General features: G+C 45.7%; 1 protein-coding gene across 5 annotated transcripts in view; it reads right to left on the bottom strand.

The window, feature by feature from the left end:
* Positions 1-22,872, bottom strand: part of LOC138488473 (caspase-8-like) — a 596,184-nt gene that overhangs the window by 23,561 nt on the left and 549,751 nt on the right. The window contains exon 10 of one of the 5 annotated variants that reach the window (XM_069615461.1): positions 15,046-15,944. The exons of the other annotated variants lie outside the window; for them this stretch is intronic. Within the exon in view, the coding sequence (XP_069471562.1) occupies positions 15,842-15,944 (103 nt within the window). The 3' untranslated portion in view covers positions 15,046-15,841. Of the gene's footprint in view, positions 1-15,045; positions 15,945-22,872 lie in introns of those variants that run through there. 5 annotated transcript variants of the gene reach the window in all.

The following is a 22,872-nucleotide window of genomic DNA, read 5'->3' as shown; positions in this document are numbered from 1 at the left end:
ATAGTAAAGAAAGGATCTTGCACTGACAGAGCCTGAATTTCACTGACCCTTCTTATGGAGGTAATGGCTACTAAGAAGGCCGTTTTATAAGTCAGGTGTTTGAGACTACTTTTATGCATGGGTTCGAAGGGGGGCCCCATGAGCTTAGATAGCACCACATTGAGATCCCATCCTGGCGGTGGGTTCGAGATAGGAGGGTGAAGTCTCTTTACTCCTTCCATGAAGGCTTTAACCACTGGTACTTTCCACCACGAAACCTTGTTATGGGATGTGGTGTAGGCTGAGAGGGCTGCCAGGTGTACTTTCAGAGAGTTAAAAACCAACCCTGCATCCAGCAGGTGGAGCATGTATGTTACAACGTTGGAAGGAGTGCAATCAACCGGGTTGATTTGTTTACTCTGGCACCAGATAACGAATCTTTTCCACTTGTCAAAGTAACAGTGCCTTGTATTTGGTTTCCTAGACTCTTTTAGAATGTCCATACACCTCTGTGGTAATTTGAGATGTCCAAACTCTATGACTTCAGGAGCCATGCTGCTAGGTTCATAGAGTTGGGTTCCTGATGCACTGTTTGACCTTGTTGCTGGGACAGAAGGTTGTACCAGGCTGGGAGTCTGATGGGCTTGCATACCGCCATCCTGCGTAGGTGTGGAAACCATGGTTGTCTCGCCCACATGGGAGCAACTAGGATGAGCGTCATCGATTCCTTGTTCATCTTGTACACTACCTTCCTGATGAGAGGAGTTGGTGGGAAAGCGTACGCAAACATCCCTGACCAGTTCATCCACAGGGCATTCCCCTGGGAGTCCGGTTGTGGGAACCTGGATGCAAATCCTGGGCATTGTTTGTTTTCGCTTGTGGCGAATAGGTCTATAGTGGGGAAACCCCACTGAGAGAAGAGATCTTCTACTACGTCTCTGTGAAGGACCCATTCGTGTTCTTCTGGGAGGGAGTCTCTGCTTAGAGCATCCGCTAGGGAATTGAGCTCCCCTGGAACATGTTGCGATGACAGGAAGATGTTCCGTCTGAGTGCCCATCTCCATATTTTCTGGGCAAGCTTGGACAGATTTGGCGAACGAGTCCCTCCTTGCTTGTTCAGATAGAACATGGCTGTCGTGCTGTCCGTCCTGATCTGCACCGACAAGTTTAGTAGATGGGGCTCGAACGCCTGCAGCGCTCGGAATACTGCCAGAAGCTCTAGCAGATTGATGTGGTTCTTGGCTACTGAGTGAGACCAGAGACCCTGAGCTGTGTGGTGGAGATGGTGAGCTCCCCACCCCGTCAGGCATGCATCTGTAGTTACCACTGCCTGTACTTCGGGATCGTAAAAGGGTTTCCCCTTTGCGAGATTCTCTCTTGTCCACCAGTGTAGGTTCTGTACAAGTGTTGGCGAAACGACCACTAGATCGTCCCACTGACCACTTGCCTGAGACCACTGTTTCGCCAACCATTCCTGCATGGGACGCATGCGCAGACGCGCGTGGGGGACCAGGTAAATGCATGACGCCATCATGCCGAGTAACCGCATAGCTTTGCGTACTGTTATCTGTTGACCTGACTGATAATGCGGAATTTGCAGAAGTATGTTCCGAATTCTTTCTTGCGAAGGGAAGGTCAATCCTTTCTGAGTATCTAGGATAGCTCCTAGAAACTGTTTTGAGGTGCTTGGCACCAGACTTGACTTTTTCTCGTTGATGGAGAAGCCTAATTCGTGGAGGAGGTCGATGGTCCTCTGAATGTTTGACCTGCAGATTCCTGGGGTTTCCCCCGTTATGAGCCAGTCGTCCAGATAAGGGTACACTGGGATTGCCTCCCTGCGTAGGTGTGCAGCTGCCACCGCCAGTACCTTGGTGAATACCCTTGGTGCAGAAGCTATCCCGAAGGGCAGTACCTTGAATTGGTAGTGGCGACTGTCCACCTTGAAGCGCAAGTATTTTCTGTGCGCCGGGAGCATGGAAATATGAAAATAGGCATCTTTCATATCCAAGGTTGCCATGTAATCCCCCTTTTTTAGGAGTGGGATTACCTCTTGTAGTGTGGTCATACGGAATTTTTGTGGCTTGACATACTTGTTGGCAGGCCGTAAGTCTAAAACTGGGCGCATTGTTAAATCTTTCTTTGGCACAAGGAAGTAAGTTGAATAGATACCCTTGTTTACCTGGTGTCCCGGGACGAGTTCTATCGCGTCCTTTTCTAGCAGAATGGCGATCTCCTCGAGGAGGATCTTCTGATGTTGTAAAGAGTGGACTTTTTGTCTTGGAGGATGGTTTAGGGGACGTTGCAGTAGTTCTATGCAGTACCCATTGGATACTGTTGACAGCACCCATCTGTCGGATGTTATCCCTTCCCATGCCTGGGTGAAACTTGATATTCGTCCCCCTACTGGGGTTGCATGGGAAGGGACCCTGAACTGAGCGTCACTGCTTTGGTGGAGGCGTGCCTCCTCCTTTACTGGGGCTGCCTCTGCCTCTACCACGTCCTCTTTTACTACCCCTACCATACGCCTGGGTAGACTGTTGTGAGCTGGTGTTCCACTGTGTACCCTGGGTGTGGGAGTAGCTATTTCCTCTATTGGAATTTTGGCCGCGGGGGCGACGAAAATTGCCATTCCCTCTTTGGTTAGGTGGTTTGGTAGTTAACTGGCCAAGGGATTTGAGGGTGTCGAATTCTTCCTTAGCGTTTTTTAGAGCGTCCTCGACTGCCTTCCCAAACAGGAGATCACTTTCCACTGGTTTGTCTAAGAGCGCAGCTTGTGTTTCTGCTTTGAATCCCGACTGCCTCAACCAAGCATGCCTTTTGATGACAGTCCCCTCTGCTATAAGTCTACCCGCATTGTCAGCGGCGTCCAGAGTTGCTTTTACAGTGCAGCCTGACACGTTCCTTCCTTCCGCACAAATGCGAGCTAGCTGGCTTTTAAGGGGTTCGGGAGCAGAGTCTATTAGTGCTGCCACTTCTTCCCACTGGTGACAGTTGTAGCTAGCCAACAGTGTGGTGGAATTCGCGATTCTGGCTTGGTAGGCTGCCGTGGAAGCTACTTTCCTGCCAAAACCATAAAGTTTTTTACTTTCTTTGTCGGGGGGAGCCTCAGAGGAAGATAATGGTGTACCAGCTCTTTTGCGGGTGTTGGTTACTACTAGAGAGTCTGGCTTAAGTTGACCTCTAATATATAGGGGGTCCGACTGGGCTGCTTTAAACAGCTTCTCCACTCTCGGATTTACAGGTCTTGTCAGGTTTGGGTTGACAAGGGATGGTGCTATTCTGCGTTGAACAGATTTTAGGATGGGAATGGTCTGGGCTACTGGCTTCCTTTCCCCTATTAGTTCTTCCGCAAAGTCCCTTTCTTCCTGGACACCTTGTGTGTCTATGTGGAAGTGGTTAGCTGCCCGAAAGAGCAGTTCATTCAGGAGGGGCTGATTATCTATTGGGGAGTCAGACACTGGGGCTTCCCTTTCGACTGGTGAGTCCATTCTGAAAATATCTGGGCTATTTTCTGGCTCATCCTCGTCTTCGTCTTCGCCGTAATAATCTGATCCTGCAGGATCTTCTGGCGTGTCAATTTCCTGACCTTCTATAAGGGAAGAGTTTCCTTGGTCTGTAGGGAAGAGGTAAGAATAGGGTTGGACCTCGATGGGGTCTAAAGGCCTAAATGGTGTCTCGACCCGGGGTCTTTTATTTGAGGGGATAGGGTCCCTTGACCCTGAGGGAGAATGTTCCTGAGGGTTTAAAGCTAGGAGTTGTTCAGGGTGTCTTTCGAAAAAATTCGCCAAGGAAGACATCCTTGACATTACTCTGTCAATGTCCTCGCATGACCAGAGTTTTGAGCTTGGGGTGACCTTGCTGGGACTTTCTATGGATTGGCCCTGAGAAGACTTGGTCACTTCTTTTGTAGTGGAGGACTGCAAGGGTTGTTTCCTTTGCTGTTTACCCCCTTCCCCGTGGGTGGAAGTGTGTTTCCCCTTTCCCTTATCTTTCGACGCCTGGCGTCGAGGATCGGAGGTGGAATCCCTGTCTTTCGAACTAGCCTTCGAAACTGGCCACTCTTTACTCCCAAGTAATGTACCCTTTTCCTGGGGTGCAGTCTGGGGGTGGAAGTCGTGTTCGTCTCCGGACGATTGATCTTCCGGGATATTAATGGTCGAGGCACTCTGTGCAAGTGTGGAGGCTTGCCTGACGTCGTGCGGCGACCTCGACCGGGACCGCCCAGAGGACGTCCTTTCGGACCGCTCCTTCTGTGCCTCTTTCCGAGGTTTCGACGACGTCGAATCTCGGGTGGATTTTTTGTGTTTAGCGTGTGTATGTGTAACGCTTTTGTCGCCGGGGGACTTCCCCATAGTCGCCGGGACGGACGACCTTCCGAGGCCGGGGACGTGCGTTCGGCTGTCCTTCGACGCCTTGGTGCCCTCGCCGTCCGAAAGTTCGGCGTCGCTGCCGTCGCTGAAGGTACCCTCCGCCTCCATAGCTGCTAGCTTGGCGTGGTGGGCCCAACGCTTGGTGGAGCGGTCCTTAAGAGTTTTTGCCTTAAACCTGCTACAGGCCCTGCAACCCGTCTCGGGGTGGTCTCTGGGTAGGCAAAGGTTGCACGTAGCGTGCTTATCTACCCAAGGGTATTTCTTATTACACTTGGGGCAAAACTGAAAGGGCGTACCCTCCATACGCGCCTGTGGGCAGCGGGCAAGTGTGTGTAGGTAATAAGGTGTCGAGTGTGGAAGTGTACCACCCCCACTCTCCCTACTTGTAGGGCCGAGGCCAGCGGCCCAGGCCCGAGCCGAGGCGGAAGCCTCAAGGCCCAATCCGTCGGGTATTCGACGTTGATCTCCTCCCCGGTTCGGCGTCGAGGTGTTGATCGACGAAAGGTTGGCCAAACGGGGCAAATTAGAATTAGTTTAGAGTGAAAATATGGCAAAGCCAGGGAACTCCGATGAAGTGCTTCCGACCAGAATGGCGGAAAAAAACAATCTGGGGATCCTAGACGCGTGAGGGATCATGGGTACAGGGGACGTCACACTAGGGATAGTATTACTGGCACGCCCTGTGTCGACGCCCATTTTTCGACTTCGAAAAACAAACTGTAATACTCCGCAGCTTCCACTAGATGTCGGCCTATGCACAGCATGTGATCTAAGCAGATTCCACAAGCCTCAGAAATATATATATTTTTTTTTTTCCGGTTCCTCTGCATAAACAACAATCTCTTATACACTCCAGTCGTGTCTCAACTTATTTGCCAATAATCACCCACTCTCACACAGGCATTTTACCCCAGTCGTACAGAGAGTGGAGAAAAGGTACTTATCTGCTTGAAGAGCAGTAAAAGAAGAGGAGGAGTCTAAGTACAGGAAGGAGATCAGGACTGGTGGAATGAGCACGGACTACAGAGACTCATGGGGGTTGTTTGTTGGGTACTTTCCATGGTTTTATAAATGTTGTTGAACTGCTGAGGAGTAGTAATAAAAGAAGATGAAGCATAATGCTCGCCTCCTGTCTTGTCATAGAATGTATGACAAATATTACTTACCAATAATCGTCTTTCTGTAACCTGTATCTGCTTAGGATCACATGCTTTGCATAGGCCTCCATCTAGTGGTTGGTGCAGAGTATTATATATTGGTTTTTTTTTAAATAGAAAAAGGGGCGTTGACAGGGACGTACGTACCTGTGACACTATCCCTACCCCACATGTACGGGTAACCATGATCTTTTACGTGGTAACGTCCTCAGATTGTTTACTTGTGGCATGTGGAGAATGTTGTCTCCCTCATGTATGTGTATATTTACACTTCTACTTACGCATGGCGAGGATGGGTGGGTGCATGTGATTCTAAGCAGATAGAAGCTACAGAACAAAGATTACTGGTAATATTTGTCTTCTGGAGCTTGTGAATCTGCTCAGATTCAAATGGTTTGCATAGATTTGCAAGCAGTATTCCGTGAATGAGGCAGGAGAGCTTAAGGGCTGGTAGAGAATAAGTGTCTTAATACTGCTTGACCCACTTGTGGGTCTGATTTTGATTGTGTCTCTACACAATAGTGTTACTTGAAGGTATGCACTGAACTTCAAGTAGTTGCTTTGCAAATGGCTTCCAGCAGGACATTTGCAAGAAAGGCAAGGTTTGCCCCTGTGCTTCTTGTGAAATGAGCCCTTGGCGTACAAGGTAATGATTTATTAGCTCCTCTGTATGCATTTAACAATTCACCTAGCAATAGTTGCCTTGGTGACTGCCTCCCCCCCCTTCTCTCCCTGTTGCCACAGACACAAAAAATCATTGAGTCTTTCGAAAGTCCTTAGTTTTGTCAAGGTAGTAGATTACTGCCCTAGACACATCCATAGTACGTAATGCTTTTTCTCCTTTACTTTGTGGGCTTTGGAAGAATACTGGCAATTCAATTGACTGGTTCATGTGGAATTTAGATATACATTTTGGAGAAAATCTAGAATGCGTTCTTAAAGCCACCTTTTCCTTATGTATGGTGATGAATGATTTAGAAACCGATAGTGCTTCTAACTCACATATCCCTCGAATAGATGTTATAGCAATGAAGAAAGCTACCTTGCATGTTAATTCTTTAAGTGGAGCTTTGCGCATGGGCTCAAAGGGTGGTCCCATGAGGCCAGAGAGAAATGTGTTCAGATCCCATCCTGAAGGCATGAGAGACACTGGTGGGTATATGCGTTTGACGCCTTCCATAAAGGCTTTAACTACTGGTACTCTCCACCATGATGTTTTTTTCTGTGATGTGGTGTATGCTGCTAGGGCTGCCAAGTGTACCTCAAGTGAATTATACATGAGGCCAGAGTCTATGAAGTACATGAGAAATAGTACCACATCTGAAACTGAGCATGTGTTTGGTTTTGTTACTTTTGCACCAAAATACAAATAGTTTCCATTTGTTGAAGTAGCAATGTCTGGTGTTAGGTTTCCTTACTTCTCTAATATTCATACACCTTGTGGGTAGTTGTAGATAACCAAACTATGACCTCATGAGCCAGGCTGCTAAGTTGGGCAGCTGAGGGGTCGGGTGAGTCACGTGTTTCTTCCTCTGTGTTAGTAGATTTTGTATTGAGTGAAGCTTGATAGGTGGCTACAGAGACATGTGTATTAAATGTGAGTATCATGGCTATCTTGCCCACGTTGATGCAAAGAGTATTATTGTTAAGGTCTCTTGGTGTATTTTGTGAATTATATTGTGGATGAGTGGTGTTGTGGAAAAGAGTATGCAAATAACCCTGAACTACTCCTCCATAGTACTTTGGCAACAGACCCCGGTTGAGGGAACCTGGATCCGTAGTTTGGCATTTTTTGTTTTTCTTTAGTCGCAAACAGGTCTACTTTTGGGTGGGCCCATGTCGCAAAGGTCTGTTTGAGTGTACTTGTGTCGAGTTCCCAATCGTGTTCTGGTATCAAGACTCTGCTGAGTGAGTCAGCTAGACAGTTGGGAACCCCTGGGACATGCTCCGCTTGTATGGATATGTCCCTTTGTACGCATCAGTGCCAAATGTTTTGTGCCAAGGTGGATAGTTTTGAATGAGTTCTGCCTGGTTTGTTGATATAGAATATTGCAGTTATGTTGTCCGTTTGTATGAGGATGTTCATTCCTTCTAGAACATTTTGGAAGGAAAGCAGAGCCATCTTTTTTGCCAGAAGTTCCAGCCAGTTTATGTATGTTTTTTGTTTTGCTGTCCATTTCCCCTGGGCATTGAGGTGTAGACAATGTGTACCCCATTCTGCCAGTGATGTGTCTGTTGTTATTGTTATTTGTGGCTGTGGAGACACAAAAGGCCAATGTTGCTTTGTGACCACCAAAGAAGACTTTTGTTTACTGTTTGCCAGACTACCACTTGATCGTCCCACTGACCTGTTTTTTGTGAGCATTGTTCCGCTAGCCACTGTTGTATTATTCTCATTCCTAGGCGTGCCTGGGGTATTATGAATATGCAGGATGCCATCCTACCTAGGGAGTATCATAACTTTCAGGACTGATCGCATCTGACCTGACATGAAAAAGGGAACGGGTATTTGTAAAGCCTGCACTCTTCCCTGTGTTGGGTATGCTGTGGCTGTCCGAGTGTTTAGAACTGCCCTCAGGAAAACCTTCTCTGTGCTTGGGATGAGACCTGATTTTTTCTTGTTGATTGAGAAGCACAGACTGTGTAACAGGTGGCATGGTGTGCCGTGTGTGCGCTAGGCACTGTTGTGCATCCCTTCCCGTTATAAGCCAGTCATCTATATAGGGGTATTCTGGTGTGGCCTCGCAGCGTAGCTGTGCCACCCACTGTGAGCACCTTGGTGAATACATGAAGTGCCGACGCAATTCCAAAAGGATGTACCTTGAATTGGTAGTGGTTGTTTAGTATTGTTAACCTGAGGTATTCCCTGTGACTTTGGAACATTGAAATATGAAAGTATGGATTTTTCAAATCCTGTGTTGTCATAATATGTCCATCTTTTAGTAGAAGTAGGACTTCTTGTAGTGTCATCATCCTGAAATTTTAAAGTTGGACATCCTAAATCTAGTACTGGCCTCATAGTTTTGTCCTTTGTTGGTAAACGAAAATAAACAAGAGTATATTCCTGTTCTTGCCTGATTTGCTGGAACTTGTTCAATTGCTCCCTTTCAAAACAGTTCTTGTATTTCCTCTTGTAGAACCGTAGGTGTTCCAGCGGTATTCATCTCTTTTTGAGTTGATGATCGCACGGTTTAACTCAGTAGTTTTCTTTACATAATTTAGGACCCCCTTGTCTGACGTGATCCCCTCCCATGTGTGGGTCTAAGCTGATATGTAACCTCTTACTGGGGTTGCATGGGAGGGGACTGTTACGGGGCAGTCATTTATTGGCGGGGGCTGCGCCTCTAGAGGCATCTCCTCTGCCACAGGCTCTAGCCCTGTGGGAATGATACATGTGAGCGTCACAAACTTTCCCTGATGGTGGCTGTTCTGGAAAGTAGAGCTACCGTGATGTGTGTCTGTGACGTTGGCTTGGTGATGGTGTAGAACTGCATCCGAAACGGGCGCCTCCCAACAAAATGTCCCCTCTGTGGAAAGGATCTCCCTGAAATCTGGTTTAGAATTTGTAGGGTGTTGTGTTCTTTTCCAGAGCTTTGTCCCCTAGAGCAAGTGTGTCTCTTTAAAATTGTTGCCCCTGTAATGATTGTACCTGCTGTCTCTGTGACATCCAATAAGTGTTAAATGACCACATTTGAGGTATTTTTTCCCTCTGCTATTTATTTTTAAATTGCTCATCTAGTAGCTTCTGCTACTTGATCAGTGAGTTGTTCCATCTCGTCCCACTGATCTCTATCATATCTCACTATGAGAGATGTTGCGTTAACAATTCTAACTTCGTGTGAGGTAGATGTTGCTATTCTCCAACCGAAAGCATAGATCTTTTTACTTTCTTTATCTGGTGGGAATTCCCTTTTAGATTGAGGTACACCTTGCTGCTGCTCTCTTTAGTAGATCAGCATACAAGACTTGATCTTCCATAAGGGAGGATGAGGTAGGAGGTTCTGTCATCTCTGGAGATGGTAGGATGCAATCATGTGGATCCATTTCTATGTCACCATCCTCCTCTTCAATAATCTCTTCTTCCTCCACTAGGTCTTCTTCATCCTGTACCACTTCTATTGGTTGAGGTATTATCTTTACCTTTTTTGTTGCAACCTCAAAGAGAGGCTCCCTTTTTCTCTTAGTGGGTAGCGTGTTGCAAAAGTCCATGAAGGATTCCATTTTACCTAAGAGATTAGATAATCTATCCTCTGACCATTGTGTTCCCTGTGGCTGTCCTGTGTGTGTATCTAAATCCTCCTATGATTCTGCTGAGATCCCCTTCTTGTGCATGGCAGAAGATAAAGTACCCGTCCCTTCCATGTTTGATTTGTTAACTAGAGTCTGTGTTGTGCCTTTTTTTGTGTGTTTTTCTCGACACAATGACCTTCAAAGCCTGTTTTTCTCTGCTTGACTTTGACATTTCGACTTCTGTTGTTTTTTGTCTAGGTTTCGTCGTGACAGTCAAAATGTGCGACCTCCTATGTGTGTGTTCTAAATCTGTCCAGTGGACAGCCTTGATTTAGGAGCTGTGACAGTTTCTGCCATTTCTGATTTCGACATAGAAGTGTGTGTGTGCGTTTGTCTGGTCTTTTGGGCTTGGGATTTTGATAAGCCTTATGGACACCAGGGGTTGTCTCCACAGCACAACCTGATGTCGGCCCTACAGAGCGGCTGCGAGGATACACTTGACTTTTCCTCTATATCTTGCTCTTTGGCTACGCTTCCGAAGCCGGTGCCAATTTCCTCCGCCTTGAGGTCTTCCGTGATAGCGGTCGACTGGTGGTCCATTATGGATTTCTGAACAAATTGATTGATATTACGCACATGGGACATATTGTTTAGTGAAGTCCAAGGCGGTGCTGACGGCTGACTATTGGTAGCACGAATTTGACAGATGTGTGGAGAGAAGAGTGGAAGAATGTGTGGAATGCGAGAAGTGGGGTCAGGGTGAGAAGTGGAGTTGTAGCACACGCAAGGCCAATGGTTTGTCCTTCTGTTCCTGAGAAAGTGTGGAAGGAACTAGCAATGGATATTTTAGGTCCAGTGGACGTAGGATGAGGTGGAGTGAAAATTCATTGTAGTGCTTTTGGACTTGCTTTCTCATTGGCTTGAGGTAAAATTTGACCAGGAAGACCAGGGTGAGCACAATTGTGGGGTTTTTGGAGGCTGTTTTTGGAAGAGAACAGTATCCCTGCGATATATTTACAGATAATGGGACCCACTTTGTAGGAAAGGTGATGGAGGAGTATTTTTTGCACTGTGGAATCTGGCACAAGAGGACAACTGTGTACCACTCTGAAGGAAATGGTTCTGTGGAATGAGTAAACAGGCGCATAATGGATGCTATAAGGACGCAGAAGTGTGTGGTATGGGAAGGAGAGAGGCTATTATGGACAGAATGGAGGCTTTGAGGATGCTGCTGCATGCAGTGACCGGAGAGGTACTTTTGTGTTGATGAGGGGAATGAACGGTAATCCTAGAGAATATCCTCCATGGTTTAAGGCGAGCAAAGGAATCGGAAAACAGTTAAATGGATTAAAATGGTGCATTATAAAGCACGTTTTCTGTGAAAAAAATTGGGTAAAAAGCCAGACCGAAAGATAATTATGCCATTCATGTAATCCGTAGGAACAGTGGAACAAATATTTTTTATACTGGCTCAGGGTGCAAAATGTGCACTAGCCTTTGGCTAGTGATATTTGACTCTTGGCGAGTAAGAAATGGTGTGCTTTCTTTAAGTATAGATGGCTTGGGATGGCGAGAGACTTCATGGATGGCTAGTAGATTGTTACTTGAATTTCAGCTCCCTGCTGGCATTTATTGTGTCAAAATGCATCATGAAAATGCATTGGAAAATGCTCCCTTTGCACTGTTGGTGAACTGCATGTATTGGATTTCTGGATTGGAGTTACCGTACAAAACCAATTGCAAACTGGCTGGCTTTTTACCCAATTATTTCACAGAAAGTGTGCTGTATAATGCACCATTTTAATCCATTCAACAATGTTTCTGGAACCCTCTTTGGTTGGTTCCGGCTCCCTCGCTATGCTCGATCACTATGGCATATCTGTGGGAAATTTTTACGCCCCTCCAATTAAGAAATTGTTCAGTCGCCAGTGGGTGAATATGTATGAATGTGTGTGTGCAATGCTGGGGGGCCAGGCAAGTGGCATTGGAGCATGGACGTGGTCTTACATGTTTTACTGGTATTTTTGGGCAAAGCCAACTTGATGAATGCTTTAGTACATTTATTTGCAGCCTGTTCGAAGTTAACTGACTACCGCATTACAGTGTTTTGTAAATTTATAGACCCTGACAAAGATGTGGACGCAGTTTTGATGTACTTGTGGCAATGTTTGTTATCTAATCCTTCTACTTTCCTTGGTATTGCTGCTATGCGTTTTTTAACTCATTTATTTGATGGTGCAAATTGTATTCTGAAATGAAGTGTTCCTTATTGTTTGTTCTTGGCTACCCTGGTATTGCTCCGATACACTTTTTAACCTATTCCTGCTGGTGACAACATTTTTTTCTCTTTTAATAGTGTATTTGTACTTAGTATGAACAGTTTGTACTAACTAAATCATACTTAATTAAAAAAATGTTATTAGATGGAGGAGGGTTTGGGATGGGGGCTTGGTACACAATGGGGCAGGCAGACTGAACATTTGCTTTCTGTGACATGGCATTTTATACTCACATAAGGGGCAAAGTCAACATGATGTGTGTTCTTACATGGGGAATGTGGGGGCACTTGTGCAGTCAGCAAGTAAAGGTTTTCTTACTGTGGCTTTGCATGTTTTACTGGCCTTGAGGGCAAGGTCACATGAAATGTACTCTTGCATGGTGGTGCAGGGGTTGGTCAAGCACTTGTGCTGTCAGCTAGGTAAGTTTTTTTTTTACTGTGGCATTGCATGTTTTTTTGTTGTCGAGGGCAAAGTAAACATGAAGAGTATTCTTACATGATTGTGTGGTGGCTGGGTAGGCATTTGTGCAGCAGCAAATTGTTTTCTTCCTGTAGCAGGATATGTTTACTGGCATTAAGGGCAAAGCCAACAAGGGAATATTCGTGCATGGGGATACTGGCATATACTGGCAGAGCCAGCATGAACGGGTTTTCTTATGGCATCAGTACTATGCATATTACTGGCCACTAACAGAGTTGGCTGGTACATTTGGTTGTCAGGACTTATGAACCAGGCACAGCTCCCTTGTTTCTACTCTAGGTGAAAGATTTAAGGTTTGATTAGAGCACATACTAACATCTTTCACATAGTGCAGCATGCAGCGTGCCCCTGCAGTACCATTATCATCATGAGCATTGCCCAATTTGTGGTGGCCCAGGCCATCTGGAGTGTAGATTTGTTGACTAGTCTGAGGGTAGGGGAAGGAAGGGTCTTTAAACAAACAAACAAGGGTCTTTAAACAAAAATAGCCAGCCCTCCAAACTACATAAGTGTTATGTGAATGCTGAATTATCCACAGTATGACATGGATTGGTGCCTAATGTGGCAATTTCCTCAGAATAATTAAAAGTAAAATCCATCATAGTCTCTGTCCTCCTTTTTAGTGCAACCTTAAATATGCAAGACGTCACGCATCCATGGTTCTGTTGGGTCTGCATGTGAGCATCAAATATATACGAAGAACCCAAAATCAAGGCACAGGCCAAAAGATAAAAAAATACACTGTAAACTTGGTGTAAAAAGGCCTATAGGGGGTGGATTAGGCTTGGGGGAGGTTTCAGTACTCCCGTCAAAGCAGTTACTCAGTGCCCTACCCTGATAGCTGGGAGGGCCAGGCTTGAGCTGAGGGCCAGGCTTGAGCTGGGAGGGCCAGGCTTGAGATTGACCATATGTTTGAGTCTAGGTCTAGCTCATAAACGGGTTGAGCCAGGTCAAATAGCAAAAAAGGTGTGTGGGGGGCGGTTTGAAAATATGCTGCCGGGATGCGGACGTGGGTCCTTGTTAACACAGACACTTATAAGTCATTGACTAATCCTGCCATTACAGCTTTCATCTATGTTTTATTTACTTTTCTACTACATCTTAGAGCTGAAATGTGTTTTTTGTGTGCTTTGTTTCTTCCAGCTATCGCCTAGAGGAAGCCCAATAAGCAGGTTTATATGCTTCGTTCTGTGGTTGGAGAAAAGAGTAGAAGAGGTAGAGAGGAAGGGGTTATTTAGAGGAGATGGGAAGCGGGGAGGCAGAGGATTCACAGTACTTTCCTTTTCAGGGAATCAATTGCAGGAAGCGTTGCTGCAATTGAACAGGGACCAATGCCAGGATAGTTTACTAGATCAATAGCAAGGAATCCGTTCAGCATGGATATTTGCCCTTCATAAATTTACGGATATTATAATTTTATTTCCTTATGAAAGCAACACATGGTTTCAGCATTTAAGCAATTAGCTAAATGCCCTCGTTAATGAGTACATGTGTAAATGTAATTTAGTCATATAATTATATCTATAAACTGGTGTAATGTCACTCAACTTAATTTCATACTATACACAATTCCAAAAACCTATAACTAGGCACTCGTAGATCCATCAGGAACCCACAGAAAGTATTTTAGTTTCATGGAAGCAGGAACCCTGGAGGAAGTCACACTGCAAACCATTTTAGTAAGTGTGGCATCATTCCTATGGGTGGCATTTCATTGTACAAGATTGCACCCTGGAAGATGCTACAGATACAGCATAGCTTTACTATGGTGGCAGTTAGGGACATAATCCAAGATTAATATAATTCCAAAAAGCCACCTAGCAGCCATCGCTGGAAGTTCACCTCCAGTTCTGAGCCACAACAGCAAGGCATTGTGGGTATGCAAATTATCTCAAATGCATACCTTTTTCTATATATACACACACACTCCACACTAAAATGTATACAGGATATACTGATATGTATATATCCTATTGAGATGCACACATACCGAAATACATCCACTGTACACACTAAGATACATAGGGCCTGATTACAAGTCTGGCAGTACACGTGCTGGTAAAACCGGCAGGTTGCCGCCGGACTTGCAAATTTTACCGGTGTCTGGCTTGCCGGAAACACCAGGGCATTACAGCCCCGGCAGTCCGGGAAGTCAGGCACCGGTAAATGGTAAATCCCCATTCCCATTTGAGCCCCATAGGATTCAATGGGAATGGGGACCATGGAAGCACTGGTACCGTTGATAATGGTGCAGGTGCTTCCATGAAAGTCTGCCTCCCGTGGCTGCTGCGCCCGGCAGGGTCAGACCTGCCGGGCACAGCAACTCCGGCAGACAGACTCGTAGTAGGCTTACCAGCACCATTTTTACCCGACCGGCACACTTGTAATGAGGCCCATTCATTGTATATTGACTTGTATATACTGTATATTGAGATACGTACATGTTATACATATTGCACACTGAGATACTTTAATTGTATACAGAGGTGTATATTATATAGTGAAATACATACATTATACATTGATGTATGCATTAACATTGAGGTACACTGTAAACTGAAATGTATACACCGCATTTTGAGATGCGCACATTATATAATGAAATATATACACTGTATGCTAGGATACGTACATTGGTATACTGAGATGTATATGCAATATACTAAGATGCATACTTTACATATTGAAACATATGCACTGTGTACTGAGATGTATTCACTGTACATTGAGATGGACACACTATATTGAGATGGATACATGATCTATTGAAATGTATACACACTATACTTAGCTGTATACATTGTATACTGAGATGTATATACAATATATGGAGATACATCCAATATATGTTGAAATGCATATAGTGCAAATTGGAATGCATACATACATTGTATAACAAGCTTTGTATATTGTATAGTGAAAAGCGCAAGGTACAATTTAATAACTCATAAATAGGATACTAAAATGCATACGATATGAGAAATTGCATATATGTCTCAGCATGTGTTGAATGACATACATGATATATAATGTATCTACTACATAATAAAGACATATGGATATACTGTAAACTGAGAATTATTGTACACGCCATGTCAAAACAAATATTGTTCCTTAAAATGTGTATGTCATTAGCTAAAATATATATTCTACATTTTGAAATATATACATGATATATTGAGAATCTTTATATACTGTAGCTGGAAGCTTGTATAAAGCATGGTATAACTGCACACACATGAGCATTGTTTCTTATACACACTACTGAACATGTCACATGATTTTCAGTCCTCCCCACTGGAGGGAATGGCTTCTTCTCTTGGTAGTTTCCCTTTCCACAAGTTGTTCAGTTAAGCTGCTGGGCCTTCAGTGGCATGAGACTCTTGGGAAGGTATCGCTGCCTGCCAATTTTCTTGAATGGTTTGTCTCTTGGATGCCCGATGTAATTTCTGTTGGTTTTGGGGACAAAAGAAATGGTTGTCAGCACAGCAGTGGGTGCCTAAATATTCGGCAGTGAACGCAGGGTGGTTTGAGGTCTGTTCTGCCAACTGGCACAAGTTGCTTGTTTTTGTATCATTTCAGTTTTTTTCTCAGGAGACAATGGGCCTCATTACGAGTCCGGCAGTAGCCGTGCCGGTAAAACCGGCAGGCTGCCGCCGGACCCGTAGGGATTTAATGGCTCCGGACTTGCCAGAATTACCAGGGCATTACAGCCCCCGTGATCCGGTAAATCCAGAGCCGGCATTCTGTAAATCCCCATTCCCGTGGAGTCGCATAGGACTCCACGGGAATGGGGAAGTGGAAACACTGCCCCCATGTTGTAATGGTCGCAGTGTTTCCGCATCCGTCTTTGGCCGTCTGGAGTTACGCCCACAAGGTTATACCTGGCGGGTGTACCACCACACGGCCACAGAACTCGTAGTTAGCCGGTCCGGAAAACGTTGCCGGTGCGGTTTTATCGGCACAGTTATATCTGGACCGGCTAAGAGTCTTACAGTGCACATACTGAATCCTGCAATACTTTTGCAGCCCCTGCCTTCACTTTTTTTTTTTAAATCCTCGCCTTAGTCTTGGAGGAAATTACCCCACTGCTAACCGCAGGAAATATGTGTCTGGAACTGGGCGGGGGGTTTGGGGAGGTGGGTGGGGTTTTATACTAAATTTGGGGGTGGTCCAGGTAAACTGTTGTATGACAATACGGAAGATGAAGTGACGGGTATACCCCCTCCCGTTATGATGGATAACAGGGTCTGTGCGGAGGGGTAGCGCCTGTGGCACTATCTAGATGAGTGGGAGCTACGCACAGTAAATGGTCAATTTAGCACAGATATTCCAGGCCAGGCAACTTTCTCATCATCAGTCGGAAGCTCCACAATTGATTATTTTTGTGTTCCTGTCAAATCTTTGAACTACCTAGTGGGGTTTGGCGTGGTTAATTATGTTTGCAGTGACCACTTTCCCATCAAACTAGATATTTGTTTGACATCTAGAGATGCCTTGTCTACCCCAGTGTATTCTCTGAAGGTGTCTGTGAATGCCTCCTGACGAAGACTTAAATGGAAACCCGACATGCAGGAGATCTTACTGAAACAGGCAATTGAATCAAGTCCATATCAACTGGAGAAATTGTCATCTGGAACTTTGGACTATGCACACATCTGATCAGAATTTGGTCTATTACTGTCTAAACCTTTTTCTGTGTTTTCCAGTGCTCCAGGCAAGCAAAGGGGCTTGGCGAAGTTTGGCTTGTTTGATACTGAGTGTACCAAAGCTAGATCGAACCTTCGTTCCATCCTGAGACGCCCAGGGGATCAAAAAATGGTATTATCAGTGGCAGCTCCCATTATAATAGTTCTGGCCACTAGGAAGAGGACTATCGAAGCGGAAGCATGGGACGCCTGGGTTGGTGCATCTCACAATAATGATTCTGGGAAATCGCACAGCACGGCCCCCTATATAAATACAACCTAGATATTCCGGTTAGCAATGTGCCCGACAAGGCTTGGCTGGAGCACTTATCTTCCCTGTATAGTGCTAGTCGAGAGAAAGAGCCTAGTGGGGTAGTTGCAATGGACAGTCCCGATAGACCGGGCATCGGTGATAATGAGATTAGTATCATTTTTTCAGTGGACGAAATTAAGATAGCTATAGGTGGTCAACATTGTAATCGAGCACCGGGCCCAGACAATGTCCCAGCAGACCGGTCCTCATGGCCCCGACTTCTGGGGCCCTGTTTTGGTCCAGGGCTTTAATGCTATCTGTGCAGGTGGGGCTACACCGCCCGCATGGTCAAGTGAGATCATCCAGCCAATCTATAAAAGGGACCTAGGGCATCTTCCTCCTCATAAAGAACAATTTCGCTCTTAGATTCCCTTTTTAAAAGGTTGAGCTGTGCCATTCTGGCCCGCCTGGAGATCTGGGTGACGAGTAGTGAGATTCTTTCCCAGGTTCAGTTGGGATTCAGGCCACGGCTGGGCACAGCAGAGCAGGTTCTCAATCTTTATCTGATAACAGCACATTCACTATATGTAAAGGAAAAGCCCATCTACTTGGCATTCATGGACTTGAGCACTGCTTTTGAAAAAGTGAATCGTGTCAAGTTATAGGAGGTGCTCAGGTCCTTGAATTGCCCTACGGCTCTCGTGAATCTTTTGGCCAGACTGCACGAATCTACGCAGGCAAGTGTAAGGAGTGGCACCAATAGACATTGCACAGGTTTTTTCCAGGTGGAAATTTGGGTGTGCCAGGGCTGTGTCCTGGCACCTCTCCTTTTCTGCCTGTAAATTAATGGACTCTATAAACATCTTCTAAACCCCTCTCCCGATGTACCGAGGTTAGGCGGTCGGTCTCTACCGATCTTGGTATACGCGGATAACTCTGTCTTGATGGCACACACTCCGAGAGCCCTGCAGTCCCTCTTCTCTGATTATGCTGCCTTTATGCATGGGTTAGACATAGTAGTGAATACGGCAAAGTCAGCTGTAATGGTCTGTTGGAACGGAAGGCGTAAGGCTAAGTGCAGGGATGTGTATTGCAAGAGTAGTGTGATCCCCAAGGTCAATTATTTCAATTACCTAGGGGTCAGATTTTCCGCCAGCGTTTGTGCCTCCGCTCATATCTAAACAGGCTGTGCGGTTTAGGCAGGCCCTTGATGGGGTAACCAGGGCAATTACCATGTTTAAAGCAAGACCAATTGATATACTGCTGAAACTGTATAAAGGCAAGGCGGCCCTGGTGGCCAGATTTGGTATGGAGTTGTGATGTTATGGGAATGCTGACAGTCCAAATAGCAGAGAACTGTTTCTTTAAGAAACTGCTGGGCTTGCCAATGTCGGCTACACATTTCAGAGTGTGTATGGAATTGGGTTGTAGGCCAGTTGGGATAGTGGTTTCTGTGCAGCGGGTCCTGCACTGGCTCAAGCTTTGGGCCAATGGAAGAGCTACTCTAACTCATGAGCTGATCACCCCCATGATTGGCAAAGACCGAGGTGGCAAGATCCCATGGCTCAGTCATGTCATGAAACAACTGAAGGCAATCAACATCACACATCTGTTTCCGCCCACTAGTGTGTTATCCTGAGGTGAGGTCAATCTGTGGACTGCCCGTTTCTACAAGTATGTGGGTGCTATCAGAGAGAGTGATGAGCTGCTGAAGCCGAAGAACAGAGGGCTAATGAGTATCATTTACAGAAATACTTGCTATGGGCTGAATTCCCGACACAGTGTTCTGATAACCAGGGCAAGATTTAACTGTGTCCCACTAAGGGCAGTGATGGCAGCTTGGTCTGGGGGGATGCTAATCAGTCTTGCCCTTTGTGTGATGCACCATACGAGGACCTAGATCACCTGCTATTCTTTTTGTCCTGTGTATGCTAGAGTGAGAGGTGTCATCTTGCGGCTCTTATTGGCTGAAATGGGATTTGTGCAATATCGGCCTGCTTTAATATATCTTCTGTTGGTCGACTCGCCTCATGTGGGCTGGTCCCTGCTAAAAACACCTAAAAACTGCACTTTATATGAAAAATAACATACTAAGAAACATGACAGGATAAATGTAACATATGCTCTGATTTGTATCAGGTTACAATTGTCTTTGAGCTTGTTAGTGTTTTTGTGATAATGATTTTAGAATTTGCTATCTGTTCTGCATTCTGTTTTTGTATTGTTTTTATGGAATGTAAATCACATCTCCGAAATAAACATGATGATGATGAAGAAATCAAATAGAAAATGGACTTGAGAGACAGTAAATAAAAGGAGGCAACGTAGACATTTGCCATAAATTATGTATTTTGGATACAACAATTTCATTTTTCGTTCATATAAATCTTTATTACGAAAGAAGGCTCAAGCAACATTTTAAATAAAAACAAAACATTACCAAATCCCACAAATCCCCTTCCCACTATTACTGAAATGCCCTCCTTTCACTCCTTACCCTACACTCTATACACACTCGCCACACAAAAACGCATTTTCAAGCCTCTACTCGAGAGAGGAACAGTTGTATAGGCCTGTATTTGCTTTAGTATTATATAATGTATATATCCTTGTCATACTGTTGCTCTATCCACATGATTATTGTAAGTTGGTAGAGCCACCTATTGATCCATGTATGTAATCGTAACATGCCTCTTAAGATATGCCCCCAGATGCCCTCGGGCCCGGCGCGCTATATAAATAAACAAAATACAAATGCACACTCACATTGCAGAACCACTTCCACTATTAAGCCAATACTTCAGCTGCTCTTCAAATGTTTTCCACAATCCGGCACTCCCTCTTTCTGCATGCTGGTCTCTTGGTCATCTTCCACCTTGGCCTGGCTTACGACATCGGTTAACATCTCCTGTGAACAGGGCTCTAGTCCAAAAGAACTTAAACAGGCCACTGTCATCCATCTTTTGAAAAAACACTCACTGGATGCTACTACTCTGGCTATATATCGTCCTATTTCCCTCCTCCCGGCTCTCATTAAGCTATAGGAGTCACTTGTCTCTCCTCTTCTATCTTCATTTCTTGAGTCTTCTAATTTCTTTGACCCTTTCTAGTCCGGTTTCTGACCAGGTTGGGGCAAGGAGAGTGTCCTGGTATCTGTAGTCGGCGATCTCACCATATAGGTTGATCGGGGTGGAGTGGGAGCTCTGACACTGGTATATCTTTCAGCAGCTTTTGATACTGTCGACCACCCCACCCTTTTGTTCCGCATGTTGTTGGTTGGCCTCTCTGGCCCTGTCCTGGCCTGGTTTTCCTCTTTTCTTACAGATAGGGCTCAATCTCTTTCGCTTCCGCCATTTAATTCCTCCTCTGGTGCACTTTTCTGTGGTGTCCCCAATGTTGTTTAACAACTACGTTAAGCCGTTGATGTCTCTCATCCACTCCCACAGCTTCCTGTGCTATTCCTATGCTGACGATACCCAGTTTAGATCTTGACCAATCAGAGGTGTCGGGACGGTTGCGTAGTTGCCTGGCGGCCGTGGTGGAGTGGATAGGCAGAAATTGGCTGAAGCTCAATGGGACAAGACAGAGGTCTTGGTGGTAGGGCCCTCAACTGATACTGAACTCTGGTCCTCATCTCTATGGCCCACTGCTCTGGGTGTTCCTGCTCCAGTGTCTTTTGTGAAAAATCTCGGGGTCTATGTCTCTGCTTCATTTTCTAGGTCTGCTCAAGTTAGTGCTGTCTGTAAAACTAGCACATCTTACTACAGGTACTTAGAGTGATTCTGCCTTTTCTTCCTGCCGGTCTGCAGGTTGTAGCTTTTACTGTGCTTAGTCGTATTGACTACTGCAATGCCTTGTTTTTGGCACAACCTGTGGGGTTGATTCGCCGGTTGCAGCTTCTCCAGAACCTTGCTGCTAGGGTCGCCACATCCACCCCCTACCGTGCTCACATTTGTCCTGTACTCCGCTCCCTACATTGACTCCCTGTCACCAAGAGGATTGATTTGAAATCCCTCTGCCTGGTACACAGAGTCTTTTATGGACGAGGAGCCGACCATCTACGTGAACATTTTTTACCCTATGTTCCAGGTCGTGCTCTTTGCTTTGGAAATGTTCTCCTAGTCCTAAGTTTCACTTCTCAAAGGTTGGCGGACTGGCCATTTCTGTTGCCTCTGCCAAACTGTGGAAGGAGCAACCCGTTACCCTTGAGAATCACCTCCAATTTCGCAGTCTCCTGAAAACTCTTCTCTTTTAGACTGCTGCTACTTACCAGTGTTCTGTGCACTGTCCTCGCGCCATGATGCCCTTGGGTGACCGTGCGCATTGCAAATGCTGATAACATAACGCCTCTGACTTCCCCCGAAAAACCCAAAATGTTCATTTCCTGTCCCCTGCTTATATGCCCCCATCTCTGCGATTGGATAACTTTCCCTCACCAGTCCTTCTCGGTATTTCCATCCTGTGGCATGTATGTGCAAGGCAGAGCTATTAAAAGGGGGCTAAACCCCACCCACTTTCATAGAGCATTGTTGATGCCAGCGAGCACCAATATTCATGTTCATGGTTTCAGGCCCATATCTGCAGGGTCCACAGGTGAGTTAATCTGGGGTGGGTGGGTGTAGATCCCCATTTATGCCCATGGCAGTGCCATGCAGCTCCTCTGCTGGCCGCATACCGCTGCACCTTTGTCCAGTTGCTCTCTCTCTTTCTTTGTGCTCCTCGCGACAGGCGGTGCTGTGTTACTTACATGGCCCGGCTTCCCCACTTGTTCCGCTCTCCTATAGCTGCTCCAGCCTCTTCATTCAGGCCTGCGGTCCCTGCTATGAACAAAAGACTGGCAGGACTCTCGTAGAGGTATGGCATACGTTTCCAATAGTCTGCACACAAACATGCTGGAACAAGGGAGGGGTGCCAGGAATTGGATCCCTTTTTGCTGCCAGTGTCTCCCTCACGGGTATCACTGGCTTTGGATGGCTACCTTGTAGGTTTCCCACCCTTGGTTGAGAGGAGACCCGTCCCCTCTTGACAAGGCCAGGGTTCTGGTCTTGTCACAGTTCCGAGTTGCAGCTAGTAATAATCCTCTGTTGGTAATTAGTGTTCATACAATGTGGAGCGGCTGTGGCTTTAAAGGTTAGGTGGACATTTTGAACTCAGGCGGAAGCAGCGTTGCAGTGTTGGACTCCCCGATGTGAGATAGAGTCTTCACGTAGTCTTTGTAAGTGCTATTAGCTGCTCATGCATACTGTGTGAAGTCTTTGTCTTCTGCACACTAGTGAGTGCGGGAACAAATGCAGAGTTAAAGCTCTTGGTTATAGCCAAGGTGAACCTGGTTGGCTTGAAACCAACAGCTATCAGGAGCTACTTTTGACAATCCAGGTAAGTGGTGCCATAAAAACATAGCTATGTGATATGAAGTGTGTAGATTTGTAAATAAGT

The sequence above is a fragment of the Ambystoma mexicanum genome, chromosome 9 (assembly GCF_040938575.1).
Source record: "Ambystoma mexicanum isolate Mex_15411 chromosome 9, UKY_AmexF1_1, whole genome shotgun sequence".
NCBI classification, from domain to species: Eukaryota; Metazoa; Chordata; class Amphibia; order Caudata; family Ambystomatidae; genus Ambystoma; species Ambystoma mexicanum.
Note: the sequence above shows the minus strand (reverse complement) of the source record. Positions and strands in the feature narration are given on the sequence as shown.